We start from the raw sequence: 19,574 nt of genomic DNA, 5'->3' as shown, positions 1-19,574 counted from the left end.
TAGGCAGATATGAGGGCAAACCATATGAGTCACGTGTTTGCCCATGTGACTCATCGGAAGTGAAAACAAGTTTGCATGTATTGCTGCACTGTAGTTATTACGAGGATCTACGCCTGACCTTTATTGCCCCAGTTCTACGAAAGCTTAAAAATGAGTCAGAACTTCAATGTATGAGAGCCTTGGTAGAAGATAAGGTTCCTGTAATCACAATCAATGTTGCTAAATTCTGTGCAGCCGCTATCAGGCGCAGAAAACAAGAGCTTTCCAATGTCAACATGCAGGCGAAGGCAAATACTTAATTTTATTCATGTTGTCCAATTTTAAATTGCTGTTATGGCCTAATTTGTATTGAAATTGTCCTCTGTTTTTTCCGGTGTTATGTTTCGCTGACTAGCTGTACGAGTCAATCTGGTCTGTGACCGTTTAATAAAATTTGATTTGATTTGATTTGATATTATTCCCCTTTCTAACTATGACACAATTTAACCCATTGCTCTACATCCATTTTGCACAGGAAGTTCCTTGGGGTGTGGACTTGCCTTATCTGTTCTTTGCCATGCACTCTGTGCTGCTAGAACAAAACAACTACAACCACAAGACATACATTTTACCTGTGGAATCTTGTAAATATCCAAAACATTTGCCACATGAAGGGAGATATGGGAGTCCAGTCCCCCAATGACTGCTATTAGATTATTCCTGACATCACATATGTAATTGGGGACAAATCTCTCCAGCGTGGATGTAAGTAGCATTGTAGCATGGTAGGTTGACTTTGCACTGAAATAGCTGTCATAAATGTGGAAGCCCAAGGTGACATTGGGCAAGATCATAATGTTTTCATTTATCTCCTTTACTGCGAAGGCCAAGGCTAGGATGTGCTGGTAATTCTTTGGTACTACGCTAGGAAAAGAGAGCTGAATTTTGTATCACAAAAATATAACAACAATGACAAAATGCCACTCTTTAAAATCTGCCTTCCTTTACAATTATAGCATTTATAGACATCCTTTATTGAATTAATCTTATTCTAAAGTGATATATCAGAATATAGGGCATAGATAGTATCAATGATTTCATCAAAAGATGTGGTGTGGTATAGATACTTAGCAAATTACCATTTAGAGTAGACTGCAAGAAATTAACCTATTTTACACATATCTAGTCTTTGCAATTGTGATCTATTCTACTAGCAGCATTCATCACCCAATGTATTATTATTTAATTCCTTTTATTGAATTTCCCTAAAACAGATAGGTACAGGTGCCAACTCCCTGACTGCACTCCTTGGGTGCCCAAGCACCCACAAAATTCCCCATGAAGGGGCTGGGTACCCAGAAATTTTGGTGAAAGGCCATGCACGCTGCCTCCTGCACCCCATTCACAGTCCAGTTGCACTCCCCTAAATCTGCCTCTGAAGAAAATGTAATAAAACTGGATGGAGGAACTACCGGTAATACACTTTAATATGCAGGTCTTTGACATGATGGTAGCAGCTGCTTTCATTTGCTGAAAGTGAGCTGGGCTGTTGAACAGTGATGAGTAAAGGCATGAGTATGCTCTTTGTCTCCCACACGAGTTCATTCCCCACTCTTGCTGCCTTTCTCCAGATCTTCTACACTCATTGACAAAGTTGTGATATTTACAGCAAATGCAACTGTTTATGGGTTTTCTCTTACAGGGTATGGGGCAAAATCCTTGAGCAGACTCTAATTTAATTTTTTAAATGTTAATAGGAGTTAAAATGGAGAAATCAGATTCTCCACTGCCCCCCCCCTTTCAAATAGTGCATCTTCACATGCTACCAGGGTAGTTAACTCAGATTTAGAAAATGGCATGTGAGAAAGGGATAAATGCCCTTTCTCTGGTGCCAAAGACCCATTCTTTAACAGGGATACTAGCACATCTTATGGGGCTGTACACAATTAAGGTAAGGTCCTGGATCTTACCTCACTTTCATACTTCCCCTGAAAAAAGGGTGAAAAGGAAGTAAATGAAAATGAAAATAAACTTATAATTACTTACATAAACTCTTCATGTAGTGTTGGGAGGGGTTCTTCTGTGAAGTCTATTGAACTGGAGACAATGAAGCTCTGAGAAGCAATAGCGCCAATTATAAGGTTTCCATCCTGATGATATTTGTGGAAAGGATGGTGTGGATATTGGAACCTGCACTTAAGAATGTGAGCCTTGCATGCCATTTGAGGAAGCATTACCAGAAGCAAAGTCACTAGTATCACCATACTGATTACATATGCTAATCATTCCTTTATATATGCAGATTTCCCAGTTCCATCTATAACACTTTCAGGAACATCTCTATGATTGTAATGCTCTGATCTGAATGTTCAGATAGTCTTCTATCAATAAAGAAATCTAGATCCCTAAACTCAAATATTAGTGACATTATTGGTATATGTGCTCCTGTCCCTAGTCCCTAGACCTGTATCTGAAATATAGAGCATATATTTATGGAATTATCCTTCACATGAGAGAGGGTTTTTTTGACAGTTGTTTTTACTGTTAACTGAATGCCCCTAGTGATTTGGTATTTTTGTGTCTGCTTTTTGAGACAAACATCCAAGTTAATTACAACCTTTATGATAATTAAAGGCTAAGGAACCCACCAAGTCAAACACAGGGATTCTATGTAGCATTTCTTATTAAAATATTTTTTGTTGTTGTATGTTAACATAATTTTTGACTTTGTACCTAGTTGGAATAGGAAATTGTGATGTAGGCTTAGATTGACCCAAAGCAAGGAAAATACATTAGAATTAAATGTTCTTGCCATAGAGCCAGAGGGGAAATTTAAATCCTTGAACATGGGATTTGAATGATTTGGAAATGATTTTTCTGGAAAGATTGAAAGACTGGTTTTACTTCTTGCATGAGAGGGAGACATGGCAAACTTCCACCTCGCTTTGCCTAATAGTAGGCAATGCATGTTTCCCTCATCTGGTCACTAGAAACCACCTGAGGGTAATTTCTGTAGTGTGTGCATGTGCGTGCGTGCGTGCCCAGGCTTGCGTGTGCTCTCACACGTGTGTGACCAATATTTTTACATCACAGTTTTCCTTTAATTTTGATTCAGTTTTCCAATGGAATATTAAAACAAAGGTCAGCTTTGAGAAAGTTGTATCAAGCAATGGTTAAGAAGAAACTCAGGGTTTTTAGCCTCTCCTCCCTGGATTGCAAAGTAAAGCTAAATGAACAAACATTTACATTCTTCAATACATCCTTCCTATTAGATGCAAGTTATTATTATTCAGTTTAGGCCTCAAGGTAAAGATGCAATTTTTTTGCAAAGTGTTGCAAATGCACACATAATACACAGATTTAACAAAATGCACACATGACTAAACACCTTCAGATTTTCTTCTGATTAACTGATCCTTGTTGTTCAGCTCAGGTCTCAGCACAATTATATAACATTTGGGGGAAAAGATGCAAACCAGCAAACCAAAGCTGGAGGCTAAGATTGAAAAGATCTCCACGGCTACCATGTATTTTCCATTAGAACTCAGGTAAGTTGGAACAAAGGACAACCAAACACTGCAAAAGACCAACATGCTGAAAGTGATAAACTTGGCCTCATTAAAACTGTCAGGCAGCTTCCTAGCAAAGAATGCTATAATTAAACTGACAATTGCCAGGAAGCCCATGTAGCTCAAGACACAGTAGAACATAATCACAGATCCTTCATTACACTCTAGTACAATTTCATCCATTATTGAATGTCTGTCAGCATCTGGGAATGGTGGAGATGTTGCTAGCCATAAAGTACAAATACTTGCTTGAATAAGGGAGCAGGAGAAAACAATAGAATTGGCCAGTGTTTTCCCCACCCATTTCCTCATTTTGGATCCTGGTTTGGTGGCCATGAAAGCCAGAACTACTGTGGTGGTTTTCGCCAGAACACAAGATACAGCCACTGAGAAGATGATGCCAAAAGCAGCTTGTCGGATGAGACATGTCACCTTATTAGGCTGTCCAATGAACAACAAAACACAAAGGAAGCAGAGCAGGAGGGAGATGAGGAGAGTATAAGTGAGTTCCCGGTTGTTTGCTTTTACAATTGGAGTATTATGGAGTTTCAAAAATATTACAAGCACTGAAGCTGAAATCAAAGAAAAGCAAAAAGCAAGAGAGGCTAAAGTAAGCCCCAAAGGTTCCTTGTAAGACAGAAAGCTTATATGCTTGACAATGCATGGATTCTGGTTTCTGTTTGGATAATTTCCTTCTGTGCATTTATGGCAGTCATTCATATCTGAGAAAGAAAAGATATAGTCTTCATCTCAAAAAGTAAAAATATCAGAAAGCACAATGACATACAATGTTCTTCCCACTGTTCTTAACTGTATATGAGCCTAATTCTTTCTGATAGAAGTGAGATCAAGTTCATCTATGGCATGGGTAGGGAACCTCTGTCCCATGGTCATCTTGGCTCACCAGACCTCTGTGTTTAGTTCACAGGACTTTCACTGTGGCCATGGGTTCAAGCCCCACATTGTGTGAAAGATTCCTGCATTGCAGGAGGTTGGACTAGATGATGCTCATGGTCCCTTCCAACTCCGTGATTCTATGATCTATTATCTACCTGCCCTACATCTGAGATAAATCAGGTAAAGATGAGGCTGGGTCAATGAGAATTTGTAAGCAATGCTAATCAGTCCCGTGCAGAGCTGATAGTTTGGACTTTCATGTGCTCTGCTTCGTAATGAGGATTAGCTAATAATCCATCCTGGAAAATTGGGTCATCTGAAAACATTGTGATAGCATTGACTGAGTGATGAATTCCCCCCTTCCCCACTTGTCAAACTTGTCACGTAAGGGAAGGGAAGGTAAAAGGTAAAGGGTAAGGGTAAGGACAAGGGACGCGGGTGGCGCTGTGGGTAAAAGCCTCAGCGCCTAGGGCTTGCCGATCTAAAGGTCGGCGGTTCGAATCCCCGCGGCGGGGTGCGCTCCCGTTGCTCGATCCCAGCGCCTGCCAACCTAGCAGTTCGAAAGCACCCTCGGGTGCAAGTAGATAAATAGGGACCACTTTCTAGCGGGAAGGTAAACGGCGTTTCCGTGTGCAGCTCTGGCTCGCCAGAGCAGCGATGTCACACTGGCCACGTGACCCGGAAGTGTCTTCGGACAGCGCTGGCCCCTGGCCTCTTAAGTGAGATGGGCGCACAACCCCAGAGTCTGGCAAGACTGGCCCGTACGGGCAGGGGTACCTTTACCTTTACCTTTACCTTTAAGGGTAAGGACCACTGGACGGTTAAGTCCAGTTGAACTTGACTATGGGGTGTGCCACTCATCTCCACTTTCAGGCCGAGGGAGCCAGAGTTTGTCTGCCAACAGCTATCTGGGTCATGTGGTCAGCATCACTAAACCACTTCTGGTGCAACAGAACACTGTGATGGAAGCCAGAGCACACAGAAATGCTGTTTACCTTCCCACCACAGCGGTACCTATTTATCTACTCACACTGGTATGCTTTCAAACTGGTACGTTGGCAGGAGCTGGAACAGAGCAACAGGAGCACACCCCGTCGTGTAGATTCGTACTGACGACATTACAATAAGCAAGCCCAAGAGGCTAAGTGGTTTAGACCACAGCACCCCCCATGTCCTTGTTGTCACATAAGGAGGTAGTTGAGAAAACAATCCAGCCCACTAGCCAAATCCAATGTAGGCTTTTTAATGGCCCAAACCAGCTTGTTGAATCAAGGGGAGACGTGGCCAATGTATCTTTCTCTATAATTACCCTTCTAAACTACTCAAACTTTCTAAAAGGTCTTCAAAATAGTCATGTGATGGGGTTCCATGTCTAGCTCTGGTGGCAGCAACCCAGTAGTGTTTTATTCGCTTAGCAAAATAGCCATGTGAATATTGCATTGTGTGGACCTGGAAACCTAGTGGTGTTGAATTAAATTTGTGTTTGGTTTTCTAATCACATTTTGCATCCTCTCCAGTTCCATGTTAAGTGTTTTGGCATAGAAATAATTTGACCTGCTACTTGCATTCCAGTCAGAGCTTGCAACAAATCACTCTTGGCCACCATCACTACCTGTACTTCTCCAGGCATTGATGAGTCCAAGGGCACCGTCAAGCGCCATACCTTGTCAATCAGAGGAGTGCATTCATGTGTGTAGAGACACAAGCTTTTTAAGGCTCAGGGAATCATACTATTTAACAGTTCTTTTATCTTCAAATGCAAATCCAAATAAAGTGTAATACAATGGTCATATACCTGGTTGAGAACTGTATATTAAAATTGCAGAATTTATGAATATTTCATCCATTATTGCTCACTGGTGCTCTAGAAACTACCCAAGCTTTCTAAGAATCAAATTGGAGGGAAGGCAGTCAGGCGCATCTCTGTGATAAGGTTCTGCATGCTATTTCTTACCCAGCTGGTCTGAAATCTTTCCCTCTGGACATGGGATGCAATCATAGCAGCAAAATGGCTCCCCTTCTTTCACTTTCTTGCTAGTACCAGGATGGCAGCTCTCAGTGCATAGAGAAAGAGGCTGGGCCTAATGTTCCAAATATAAAAAGGGATAAAATAATCAGAAGGAAAATGAGCTAAGTATTCTCAAGATGTGGGGGACCTGCCACATGTTATCTAGCTGTCATGAAGGCTGCTAATATTTGGCTTCAACCCACCCAGCAGTGAAATGTTGAAATCCTGATTGCTCCTCATCTGGACAGGATAGGAGTAAAAGATACATCCAACTAATTTCATTTTCAACACTTTCTACTGTGAAGTGCAACAGGCACTTTGGCCTGTATTTGCTCTGAATGCCCTTGGTTATAGAAATATGGATCAGTATCACAAAAGGTGTGAAAGGTATAGTTGTATAGTTGCTAAGAGTTCCCTGCTACACTGCAAACTATGCTGTTGATATCAAGTCTCCAGATAAATTAAGCACTGGCTGTAAATAAGGTCAGTGAAGAAACTGAAGCTGATAAAAGATGGGGACTTTACAGTACTATAATGAGAATCCTTGGTAGTCGGGAGTTAGTATATTGCTGCTGGGCTAATCTAAGCTCATTTCAATTATTTTAAACCACTGGTATTCCGAACATCTATCGTTAGGGAAATCTTCCTTCAAAATTGAGTATGCAGTGTGCTTCTCAAGTCATTGACAATCAACCGTACCTGGTTAAAGCCCCTGTGCCATGTTATGATATCCTTGTTGATGGTGAACATTTGATCTGGAGGAGCCTGCGGATCCACCCTCCCAACTTTCAACTTACTAAAGGACTGGTTGGAGGAAAAAATCCAATTAATAATATCAAATCCAGCTGCTAATTCCCCATCCTGGTCAAAGGAGACACTATCCCCGGCACTGTTGTTAAAAAATACACCTTTCAGAAAATGATGGAGCTGAAGTGAAGAGAAAAAGGTGAAGTTAGAAAATAAGCGCAGAGTGAGGTATATTTGCCTTGGCTTAGATGATTGAAAATTCATTTCTTTTGCCATTCCCTTCTCTTCATTGCATATATTTTCATGTGTATTTTGTGCTGGATGTGCACACACACACACACAGAGAGAGAGAGAGAGAGAGAGAGAGAGAGAGAGAGAAATAAGCTAAAAGTAAATTCAACTCATATTTGGTGGAGCCAGCAAGGGTTTTTACTATATATTTTATACAGTTTTAGATTACTTGTCCTCTAGATGAATACTTTTAGTATGTAAAATCTGCACGATTTTATTTATTTTTCTGCATTTTTACTTCATAAAGTGAATTGATATCGAAATACAATAAATTAAAATAAAACTAAACTCATTGTTATGGGGGGGAACCTGCTTTAAGCACACATGGGATAACACATGAATAAAAAAATAACATTGTACATGTCTTAAAACTTCATAGACAAAAAACACACCACACCCAGTATATTTTGGTTCCATGAACTATTTGCCATATTAGGAGCTTTTAGGAATCACAGAGAGCTGAAAGAGACCATGAGGGTCATGTAGCCCAATCCCTTGCAATGCAGAGATCTTTTTGTCTAACATGGTGTTTGAACCCATACTGAATTTGGGAAGATGGCTAGGCAATTTAAATCCTGCTCTTACAACCACAGATATGACACTTTACCTGCCACAAGTGTTGATTCTGATATTTCTGTCCTTTGTCCACCATTGCACCATGTCTGACTCTAGATGAGGACATAGCATGCAAAGTGTGAGACAATGCATAGACAGCATTGTAGATGCTATAGCTGTGGCCAGTCATAATCGTTTCAAAAAAGGTCCCAGGAAGACTCTCCAGCTTCTCATCACCTGTACAAATATCTCCATTCACCTCTCCTGCATCTGCAGTTAGGAAAACACACCCAAAAGTCTGTTGCCAGAAGTCCTTGATAAAACCATCTCCTGTTGTGCTGGGTGGGTTTCTGCTGGCAACAAATTGTTGAAATATTGGCAAATCATTGGAGTGAATTGTAAATGAGAGAGATCCATGGATTATTTCTGTATCCCATGTCCTCTGATAGACCATTGAAGTGAGGTCCGCCTGGGCTGTTATTATCCACACTATGCCTTTGGGTTTATTTCTTGTATTTTCTTGTTCTGACAAATATGGAAACCACCTCAAAAGTGCAATGGTGTAAGATTCGCCATAAAGCACTACTACGTTGGCATTACTATCAATGATGGTATCATGTATTTTTGCCCCCCTTTTCATCATATCATTAATTTTTGTGACAAAAGAAAATGTTTGACTCCTTTGTATGAAGGCAAAACAGATGCCACTCTTGGCAAAAAGTGGCAATACAGTTTGCAAAAATCTATCTCCATTCTCATCATTGAAAGTAAGGAGTCCAATCCACATCCACCTAAACTGCACGAGCATAGACAGTATTCCCTCATACTGAAGCATTTCCTTGGGAGCCATCTGATAGAAGGGAAGGCCAGGAGTTTTGTCATTCATCACTGGAGCAGAACCATATATGAGCTAAAGATAAATGGGTGCAAATGGGGGAATAGATGCAATAACAATGCCATTTACATGTATTACTTTTCAGTGTTCATTTTCACATATTTTGTCAACAATCTTTACAATAACCCTATAAGTGAAAGTGCAAGATTTCCAATGCAATAGACCGGTTGCTAAGGTCAAAAACGCATAAATTAACACCCATGTATATATTCCAAATTCACCCGTATCATTCTCTCTCCAAATCAACAAATCAGAAAAATATGACATATGGACAACATACAAATATATCCTACCTGTGGAATCTTGTAAATGTCCACAATGTTTGCAACATGAAGTGAGGTTAAGGGGTCTAGCCCTCCAATGATTCCAAACAAGTTATTCTGAACATCACACTTGTAGCTGGGAACAAATCTTCTCAGGGTGTATATCAGGAGAATTGTGGCATGATATGTCCATTTAGCAGTGAAATAGCTATCATAGATATGAAAACCCAAAGTGATATTGGGTAAGATCTGAGGGTTTTCATTAATTTCCTTTACTGCAAATACCAATGCCAGGATATGTTGATAATTCTTAGGAATGACACTAGAATTAAAGATGCATTTTTAATAATAAGGAAATGCCCGGCCTTGTAAAATCTTTGTAGTGGTCTTCTACATCTACTTCATTGTTCTTTATTATGGTATTTAGATGCAATCCTTCTTTATAGCAAATCCATATCCTACGGTAGTATATGTAATAAAGGAAAAGCCCAAATAATATCTGTGTTTTTCAGAACATAATGTTTCAGAACATGGTGTTATGAGTAGAGCCATAGTTAGGTAATCTTCCACCATTGGCAGAACCATCCAGATTGAGCCCCATAGCCACTTACAGATTAGCTCTTCTTTCCACTTCTCCAAACTGCCCCCCTTCCACCTATTCAATTCACCCTCTATTTAAAACCATTTTTATGAGGCAATATTCAATATTTATATTTATGGACATATTGTAGCCAATTTTGCACCCCTCCATCACCTGCACTCCTGGTGGGGGCCCACCTCACCACCCCCTAGCTACAACCCTGGTTATGAGCTATGGGGGTTGGCTGAATTCCTGAACACCCCTCCTTCTAATTCCTGGACCCCACTTATTCCTGGATCAAGTCATTTTTAACATACAAGCCAGGCCAGTTTCCTGACAAGAGAATTTCCTGGGATAAGGATGATTAGGAAGAAAAAAAGAAGGTGATGTCCATTAAGAAAGTCATCAAGACAGCACAGGTTCTGTGCCAGTTGACAAAGAGGTGGAGACCCTCTCTCCGTTCAGAGTTAATTTAGAAGACAACTCCATCCTTAAATATATTTTGCACCATCCAAAGGTATGGTACATCAACTTTTCTTACCATTTCCCCTGTACAATCTCCATTTCTCTTTCTATTGTTAACTCTTCGCTCTCCTAATACTCCTGCATGCACTTTAGCACAACGTTGTCAGGGAAGAGGTTAAAACCCACACTATTGTCTTCTTTGAATTTAATTTTTTTATTTCTTTTGTAAATCCAAACTTTTTGTTACACTTCACTATTCTCTTAGCACCCTTCAGTACACAAAGCAAAAAGAAGAAAAGCAATACAGGTTCATAGGAAGTTGTTTTATTAAGAAAAAGTAAAATTCTTACGCAAGCTCTTCAAACAAAGGTGGTGGGGGTTCTTGGGTAAAAGTTATTGCACCAGAGATGATGAAACTCTGGGAAGCAATGGCTCCAATGATGAAGTCTCCTCTCTGATGATACTCATGAAGTGGAGGGTGTGGATCAGCAAGCATGCAGTTATTAATATGAGACTTACATACCATGTGTGGAAGCAATAACAAAAGCAAGGCAATTAATAACACCATCCTGGTAGATCTGTTGTCTCTAGCACCAGATACTCCTCTTTTATCCATCTCTAAAGGCCCAGGACTAAAATATAAAGTATCTGAGATCAGACTGATACAGCTTTGTCTGATTTTACCCCCTTAGACCCAGTTCTGATTTCTGGAGGGTTTTTTTATACCATTCTTCATAGGCTGTATTATTAGCTTTGCTAAAGGCCACTGCTATTGTACTGGGGTACTGGAAAACAGCAGAGTTAATTACTATCCTTTTCACAATCAAAGGAAAAATAACCACCAATTTAAAGTTGAACATTCCCTCTGGAGTTGCAGAAGTAAACCAATTTGACATTCAAATTGCCGCTTTTTCTTTCACTCAATTAGATACCAAGGGACACCGAGGTTGGGAGTGACACATAGTAGGGAAATCACACAAGAGTAACTAGAATTTTCTCCAGAGCCAGAGAGGAACATAAGAAGATTGTACCGGATCAGGCCAATGGCTCAATTAGTCCAGTATCCTGTTTTCACACTTGTCAACCAGATGCTCATGGGAAGTTTGTAAGCAGGACCTGAGGATAACATGTCCTCTCCCCATGTGTGATTCCCCTTAGTATTGGAGGTATACTGCCTCTGACAGTGGTATAATATAGCAATTGTGGCTAATAGCCATTGACAGAATTAGCCTCCATAAATGTGTCTAATCCTCTTTTAAAGCCTTTCAAGTTGATGACATCACCACTTCTTTTCACAGCTAATTTAATAATACACGTGCTGTCTGAAGGAATGTTTTTTTGGGGTGAGCCCTGTATTTTCCAGCATTCAGCTTCAGGAAAGAAAAGTGTTTGATGTTAGGGCTGCCTTTCTTCAAATCAGCAGTAGGCAATGTATATCTTTCATATGTTTATTTTGGTTTTTTTTTATTTGATATAAATATTTTTACTGCTTTCCCTGTCAGAACCAGGTACAATAAGAATAAAAACACAGTCATATCTAAAAATACAGATATAAAACTCCAAGCCAAGGTAAAATAATACAGCATCAGATTCTGAAGGGAAAGCTCACATTCAGCCATTCCCAAAACACCGGATGAAAAATTGCACCTTTACATGTCTCCAAAATGTGTACAACATAGGTGCCAGGTGTCCATCCAGAAGGAGGGAGTTTCAGAGCTTGGGAGTCACTACTGAAAAGGCTCTTCCACATGCTACCAAATCTTGAATCTCCAAGGGCCGTGGAATTGTTAAAAGACTGTGGTTCTGATCTGCACCTTTCCAGTTCAAGTTATTATTCAGGACAAAATTAGAATGATTACAAATGCAGCTTTGTTACCCACTCAACACTTCACTGAAATGGGGACTGTAAAAATGAGCACCATTGACTTGAATTGAGAAATGGGTGATACAAGGATTCCCAGAAAAGACTTGGGTGGGGAAAATGGTCTGAAAGTAGTTTATATATTTTTCAGTTCATTTATATGTAATAGCATTCAGTTTTGTGTCTTATAGTATAGTACAAAGGACGAAGTCCATGTGTATTGCCTTCCTTGAGTCTCTTATTTTTTTCCTAAGGGATTCTCCTTCAATAAAAGTTATGAGGGGATTAGTCATCCTTAAATTATAGCACATTGTGAACACTGGCTAGCAGAAACACAGAACCATATACCTAACCATTTAACTGTACATACATTATATTTGATGAGCAAGGTACCATTAGAACACATTGCCCCATTGCCCTGAAACATCTAAGAGAATGAGTTGTCTCCAGGGGTATTTCCTTAGTCAGAGAGAGGTGCTTGATTTGACAGAGGATATTTGTTTCAGTCAAAGCAAGGGCTTTCCAAAGAATGAAAAATCTCCTCAAACCAAGAAGACTAATCAATGCATTTTGTGTGATTCAGAGGCTTGTGTGGATACATTTACAGGAAGAGAAAAACTGTTTCCTCTATTCAGTAGCAACTACATGAGAAGAAACGGATACTGTACTATTATGAAACTAAATATATTTTGTAGGTTTCTTACAGAACAATTGATTCCATTTTCAGCTTAATAATTTACAGAAATATACAGGAAAAACAAAATGGACAATTACATTATTTGAGGTTTTCTCCTAATTAGCTGTTCCTTGCTGTTCAATTCAGGCCTTAGCATAATAATGTAACATTTGGGTGCAAAGATGCAACCCAGCAGTCCAGCACTGGAGGCTAAAATAGAGAAGATCTCCACTGCAACCATGTGTTTTCCCTTTGTGCTCAGGTAGGAGGGAATAAATGATAACCAAACACTGCAAAAGACCAACATGCTGAAAGTGATGAACTTGGCTTCATTGAAACTGTTGGGTAACTTTCTGGAAAGGAAAGCCACAGTGAAGCTGACTGCTGCCAGGAGGCCCATGTAGCCAAGAACACAATAGAACATAGTCACACACCCCTCATTGCATTCTAATACAATTTCTGAAGTGAAGGAGTGCATGTCAACATCTGGGAATGGGGAAGAGGTTGCAAGCCAAACAGTACAAATAAGTGCTTGGATGAGGGAGCAGGAAAGAACAATGGAGTTGGCCAAACTCTTCCCCACCCACTTCCTCATTTTGGATCCAGGTTTGGTGGCCAGGAAAGCCAGAACCACTGTGGTGGTTTTTGCCAGCACACAAGAAACAGCCACTGAGAAAATGATGCTGAAAGTAGTTTGTCGAAGGAAACACATTACCTTCTGGGGTTCTCCAATAAATAAAAATGCACAAAGGAAGCAGAGGAACAGGGAGATGAGGAGAGTATAGGTGAGGCCCCGGTTGTTAGCTTTGACAATGGGAGTGTTGTGGTGCTTCATAAATATTCCTAGCACTAAAGCTGTCATCATAGAAAATGAAAGAGCTAAAGTAGTTAAGCAGAGACTCAAAGGTTCTTCATAAGACAGAAAGCTGAAATTCTTAGGAATACAAAAATCCTGCTTTTTGTTTGCATATTTTTCATCTGTGCATTTATGGCAATCACTCATATCTGGGGGGGAAAAACAATGGTATTTTTATGTAGAAAATATGGCCAGAAAGTTCCCCAACATGAAATAAATGTTATTCTCCTTGTGAGTAGATTTGTATGAGCAAAGATGCTTTGTCATCACAGTCCAGGAATAAAGCATCTGAGCCTTGTTAGATTAATCTTTGTGTGTGTTGATTTATGTCCATGTCCTATGCACCTTTGCTGGTCCAATGATTCCCCCCCCCCTTCCAACCTGCCCTTGAACTTGAAAGACTAAGGAACAGCATGCCATACAGTGAGGATAACTAGTAAACAAGCAGAATTTGTGGTAGTGCACAATATCATTATCCATGTGGCATGTCACTTACGGCTACAGACATAGCTTCCAGCTTCCCAACACTGTGGAGCTTGAGGTAATATAATATAGCCTTAACTCTGGTATTAAGCCAGGAGGTATTTTGAAAGCAGAAAGTGTTTCCATAATTGAACATTTGGGTGTCTGTGTGTGTTTGTTTACTGGTTGAATGATATTCAAGGCTTAGCTGATGTACATTGCTATAACTAAATGTTTGATTTACAAAGGCATTAAGAGATTACAGCCATATTTTATTTTATTTTTCTTAAGCAATTATCCACTGATGTTTAAAAAAGGAGCCAAAACTGACAACCTGTTTAAGGAAAATAAACTCAGCCCCATTGAGATAACTATTTAAAAGTTATTAATGGTGTTTCTTCAGCTACTGTTCTGATGTTGAAAAGTCCAATTACATTATATGCCTTACCAATTTGATCTGAAATCTTCCCTCCTGGGCATGGGATACAATCATAGCAGCAAGATGGCTCCCCCTCCTTCACTTTTTTCCTAGAACCAGGACGGCAACTCTGAGTACACACAGAAAGAGGTTGTGTCTAATGTGTAAATGAAAAATATTAATGGTAATATTAAAGATAATCACCAAGGAACCAATAAAATCCAGGAGACTTTGCATATGGTATCACAAAAAAAATCATGATTTTATAGGAGCAGAGTATTTTTTTAAATCTATCTCTACCTGATTAAATCCCTTGTGCCATGTTATGGCATTCTCATTGATGGTGAACACTTGGTCTGGAGAAGCCAGGGGATCGGTCCTCCCAACTGTTATTCTATGAAAGGATTCATTTTGTAGGAATATCCAGTTATCAATATCAAAGCCAGCTGCAAACTCCCCATTCTGGTCAAAGGAAACTCTCTCCCCAGCACTATTGTTAAATGACACCCTTTTCAAAAACTCGTGGAGCTGAATTGAAGTGGAAAAAACAATAGTTAGAAAATGCTGTAGTGTATATGTTAGGGTCGAAAAATGAGGTAAAGTGACAAAAATATTCTGTCAGTGTTATCTCTTTTTAAGGGATGAAGGAAGATGAAAAAGAAAGTTTCATTTTGGAAGGTGTAAATTGATTTGCTTTAAAATACACACTGGATGAATCTTTTCCCCTTCTTTCACATTCATTACCTTCCAGTGCTGGTGATCCTGAAATTTCTGCATGCCTCTGTCCTGCATGGCAGTGTGCTTGAGTCTAGATGAGGACATAGCATGTAAAGCATGGGCCATAACATAGACAGCATTGTAGATACTGTAGCTGTGAGAGGTCATGCTCATTTCAAAAAAAGACTCAGAAAGACTCTCCAGCTTTTCCTCTCCAGTGCAAATGTCCCCATCTATCTTGCTGACATCTGTATTTGGGAATACACAACCAAAAGCCTGTTGCCAGAAGTCCTTGATAAAACCATCTCCTGTGGTGCTGGATGGGTTTCTGTTTCTAACAAATTCTTGAAATCCTGGTAGATCATTGGAGTGAATTGTAAATGAGAGAGATCCATGGAACATTTCTGTATCCCAAGTCCTCTGATAGACCATTGAATTGAACTCCCCCTGGGCTGTTATTATCCACACAATACCTTTTGACTTCTTCCTTATATGTTCTTGTTCTGACAGATATGGAAACCATCTCAACAACACAATCCCATAAGATTCTCCATATGCCACCACTACACTGGCTTTACTATCTATGATTTTATCATGTATTTTACCCCCCTTGTTAAACATCTCATTAATTTCAGTGACAACAGTAAACGTATAGGTTTTTTCTATGAAGGCAAAGCAGATACCACTCTGAGAAAAAGGTGGAAACACATTTTGCACAAATCTTTCTCCATTGTCATTATCCATAGTTAGGAGCCCAATCCATGTCCACCTGAAATGCAGAAGCAAAGAAAGAATCCCTGCAAACTGACTGTCTTCTCTGGGCACCATCTGGTAGAATGGGATGCCTGGCGTTTTGTCATTCATTACTGGAGCAGGGCCATAAATGAGCTAAAGGATAGTGTGGAAAGGAGAGAATATAATTGTACCCAAATAGGCCTTACTCAACACCATTTCCACTGAAAGAACAGCAAAAGAACCTCCACAACCTGGGATTACCATATTCCCCAAGCTGAAAATCCGGACAAAGTTGTAGAGCTTTTACCACCCCACCCCCTGCCATACATCTGGGTTTTCCAGGGCATCTTTGCCAATTTTGTGAAAATCCCCCCGGATACCAAAATGCTATCCAATTCCCAGATGTGTCCAGATGAATGGCAACCCTAAGTTAGATTGTGAGGGGGAAAGCCCTTTCCACCACATGCAATGAATGGTCCCAAAAGCCCAGCAAGGCTCAGACACTGGTACAGATCAGTGGGAAGCTCACAGGGCAAAATGCCCCAAACCTTTAAAGGCCATGGCCCTTTCCTCTTCTCATGAGATTTCCTGGGATCTCTCTAGAGCACAATGGGGAACACAACTCTGCTCTCTGGACTGTGTGTCACCAGGCAAAGTTGTCCTGCATACAGCTCATGCCCCCCCCAAAAAAACCCCAGCCAGATGGGTGGAGTATAAATAATAAATTATTATTATTATTATTATTATTATTATTATTATTATTATTATTATTATTACCTGATATGTGATATGGCAGAGTTCTGTTATGCTTCTTGATTCTAATTTAAGAATGACCCACAGAGGCTTTATTTAACAATCAAGGCTTGACAGTTACACAAAGTGATGGCCATGTGTGTATGTTATTCACTGATTATGCCAAAAACATAACATTTTAAAAAAGTAGTAAATCACTATAATTATACATAGAACAACACACACAAACATACACACATTGACAGAAACATATGGCATACCTGTGGAATTTTGAAAATATCCACAAGTCTTGCCGCTTGAAGTGAGGTTGGGGGGTCCAGTCCCCCAATGACTCCAATCAGGTTTGTTTGGACATCACATTGGTAATTTGGGACAAATCTTCCCAGGGTGTATATAAGTAGTATTGTAGCATGGTAGGTCCACTTATCAGTATAATAGTTATCATAGATGTGGAAACCCAAGGTGATATTGGGCAAGAGGTGAAAGTTTTCATTAATCTCTTTTACTGCAAATGCCAAGGCCAGGATGTGCTGATAATTCTTAGGTACTGCACTAGAAGGTAAGTTGTATTCGGAATCATAAGGAACCATCAAATGTTGTAAAAAATATTGCAAATGTTATAAAAAATAATGTATTCTATATCTCATTATTCATATTCATCTAACAATTTTCTGATAATTATTAGGTATTGCACTAGAAGGTAAGTTGTATTCTGAATCAGAAGGAAACTTCACACTGATATTGCAATTGTTAGAAAAGTATTGTATCGGTTTAAAAATATTATTAAACGATTAATACTTTGAAAATGTTAAATACTTTTTTTACTTGGAATACCATTTCAGAATATGGGGTACTGGTTTTCATCTTCTTCGGAAAGATTAATAAAAAGTTCCAAGACACAGCAGTAACTCCAGGAATTGCTGAAACTGGAGTTTTATTCATTATTTCCAAGACTGCCACCAATCATGTCCCAAAGCTGGGGTATAAAATTGCAGGAGAAGGACTGCAGAAGAACTATAATTTAAGGCATGGTTTATATACTGTCTACAGATGTAGATAGGTAGCCATGTTGGTCTGCCATAGTCAAAACAAAATAAAAAAATTCCTTCCAGTAGCACTGGAAGAAGTGTGCATGCACACGAAAGCTCATACCTAGAACTAACTTAGTTGGTCTTTAAGGTGCTACTGGAAGGAATTTTTTTATTTTGTTTTGTCTACAGATGGTCATTGATTCAATTCACAGCATCTTCAGTTGCAGACCCCTTGTGAATAACAGGACCAGGAAATATATCTGTCACAGTTCAGGGAGAGCAGCTACCAAAAGTAGAAAAACTGGCATAATTGGACCTGCTATCTGATGCAGTAAAAGATGGTGCCATGTAATTGCCTAGATAAACTTTTCCTCTAGGATATTTAAGAGGAGCATTTTTTTTTAATAAGATTAGGAGGACTGAATTGGGATATGCCTCAAAACATCTAACAACCAAGGGGGGTGGGGTTAGAATGCATATATGTATTCATAATGCCTTAGAGTGCTCATTATTTTGTCTCAGAAAATAAAAGGATAGTCTGAATTATTGTTAAGAATGAGAATGGTGACATATTGCATATATACTGAAAGAGATGTACAGCAGAGAAGACAAAGTGGAAGGCAGAAGATGAAAGGTAGCAACCATGAATAAACTTTCTATAACATGCTAGAGAAGGAAGTGAGAAAGTCAGAGGTGTTCTCAGAACAAATATTGCAAATGAAACTTAACCACTTATTTTAATGGGGGGGGGGGACATTAGAGTCTTGTTAGCATAAACAGCAACAAAAGATTCTTCTTCCAGTACTTTTACATTTGCAAATCAAAGAATTTGGCAGAGAAAAGGAGGAGTTAAATCCATATGAAAATAATTATTTTATTTTCTATATTTTAATGTTCTTTCCCCCCTTCAGTGCTCTCTTAGTACCGTTCACTTCAGAAAAGAAGAAGAAAAAGCAAATTCATAGTAAGATATCCTTTTTTAAAAAAAGGAATAAGTTAAACTCTTACGCAAGCTCTTCAAACAAAGGTGGCGGTGGTTCTTCAGTGAAGCTGATTCGATTGGAGATTATGAAAGCCTGGGAAGCAATGGCTCCAATGTTGAGGTCTTCTGGCTGATGATACTGATGAAGTGGAGCATGTGGATCATCAACCATGCACTTAATGATGTGAGCTTTGCTTACCATGTGAGGAAACAATAACAAAATCAAGGCAAGCAGCACCACCATTGTTAACACCAGGCAACGACACTATTTTCATCTCTTAAAGCTCAGGACTAAAATACAGAGTGTCAGAGATGAGGCTGATATATCCTTGTCTGATCACAATCTTTATGTAATTTCCTTCAAAGGCTGTTATTAGCTTTGTTTGTGGCCACTGCAACTGGGATATTTAATTACAGTCATTCTGAAAGAGGAAAGCAGTGAGTATAAAATTGTGCATACTCTATGGAATTGCTGAGAAATATATATTATATTTGTGTCAAATCAATAATCAGCTGGTTTCTTTCACTCAGTTAGATATCCTGGGGTACCTGAATTGGTTGTGACTCACTGGGGAAATTACAAAAGAATAAGAAATCCAGAGAGGAAATAAAATGTTTTGATCAAAGGCATGCCCTATTTCAGAACAGGGATAGGTAACAGGTCCATGAAACATTGCCCCACCAACCTCAATCTTCCATCAGTTATGTCCTGCCTACCTGCTTTCTTACTTGCATCCTTTGTAAGTAGGTAGTACTGACTGTCACCTGTTGGTGACTTGTGAAAAGTAGTGGGTGGTTCACCGCACCTTAACCAAGGTTAAGCAGTGTATGCAG

At 39.5% G+C, this 19,574-nt stretch overlaps 2 protein-coding genes across 2 annotated transcripts; both read right to left on the bottom strand.

Moving 5' to 3' along the window:
- Positions 1-3,359: 3,359 nt before the first annotated feature.
- Positions 3,360-10,745, bottom strand: LOC310830468 (vomeronasal type-2 receptor 26-like; the record flags this gene model as incomplete). Its single annotated transcript, XM_083710246.1, has 6 exons — positions 3,360-4,270; positions 6,400-6,526; positions 7,153-7,380; positions 8,099-8,956; positions 9,235-9,526; positions 10,600-10,745. The coding sequence occupies 6 exons, from the start codon at positions 10,743-10,745 to the stop codon at positions 3,360-3,362; spliced, it is 2,562 nt and encodes an 853-aa protein (XP_083566372.1).
- Positions 10,746-12,880: 2,135 nt separating this feature from the next.
- LOC310830467 (vomeronasal type-2 receptor 26-like) lies at positions 12,881-18,912 on the bottom strand (the record flags this gene model as incomplete). The annotated part of the gene is made up of 6 exons (XM_083710245.1): positions 12,881-13,791; positions 14,553-14,679; positions 14,823-15,050; positions 15,267-16,127; positions 16,988-17,279; positions 18,767-18,912. 6 exons carry the CDS (start codon positions 18,910-18,912, stop codon positions 12,881-12,883), a joined length of 2,565 nt encoding a protein of 854 aa, XP_083566371.1.
- Positions 18,913-19,574: the final 662 nt, after the last annotated feature.

The sequence above is a fragment of the Podarcis gaigeae genome (genome assembly GCF_964106915.1).
Source record: "Podarcis gaigeae genome assembly, chromosome: 13".
Lineage (NCBI taxonomy): Eukaryota > Metazoa > Chordata > Lepidosauria > Squamata > Lacertidae > Podarcis > Podarcis gaigeae.
This window is presented reverse-complemented; position numbering and strand designations above follow the sequence as displayed.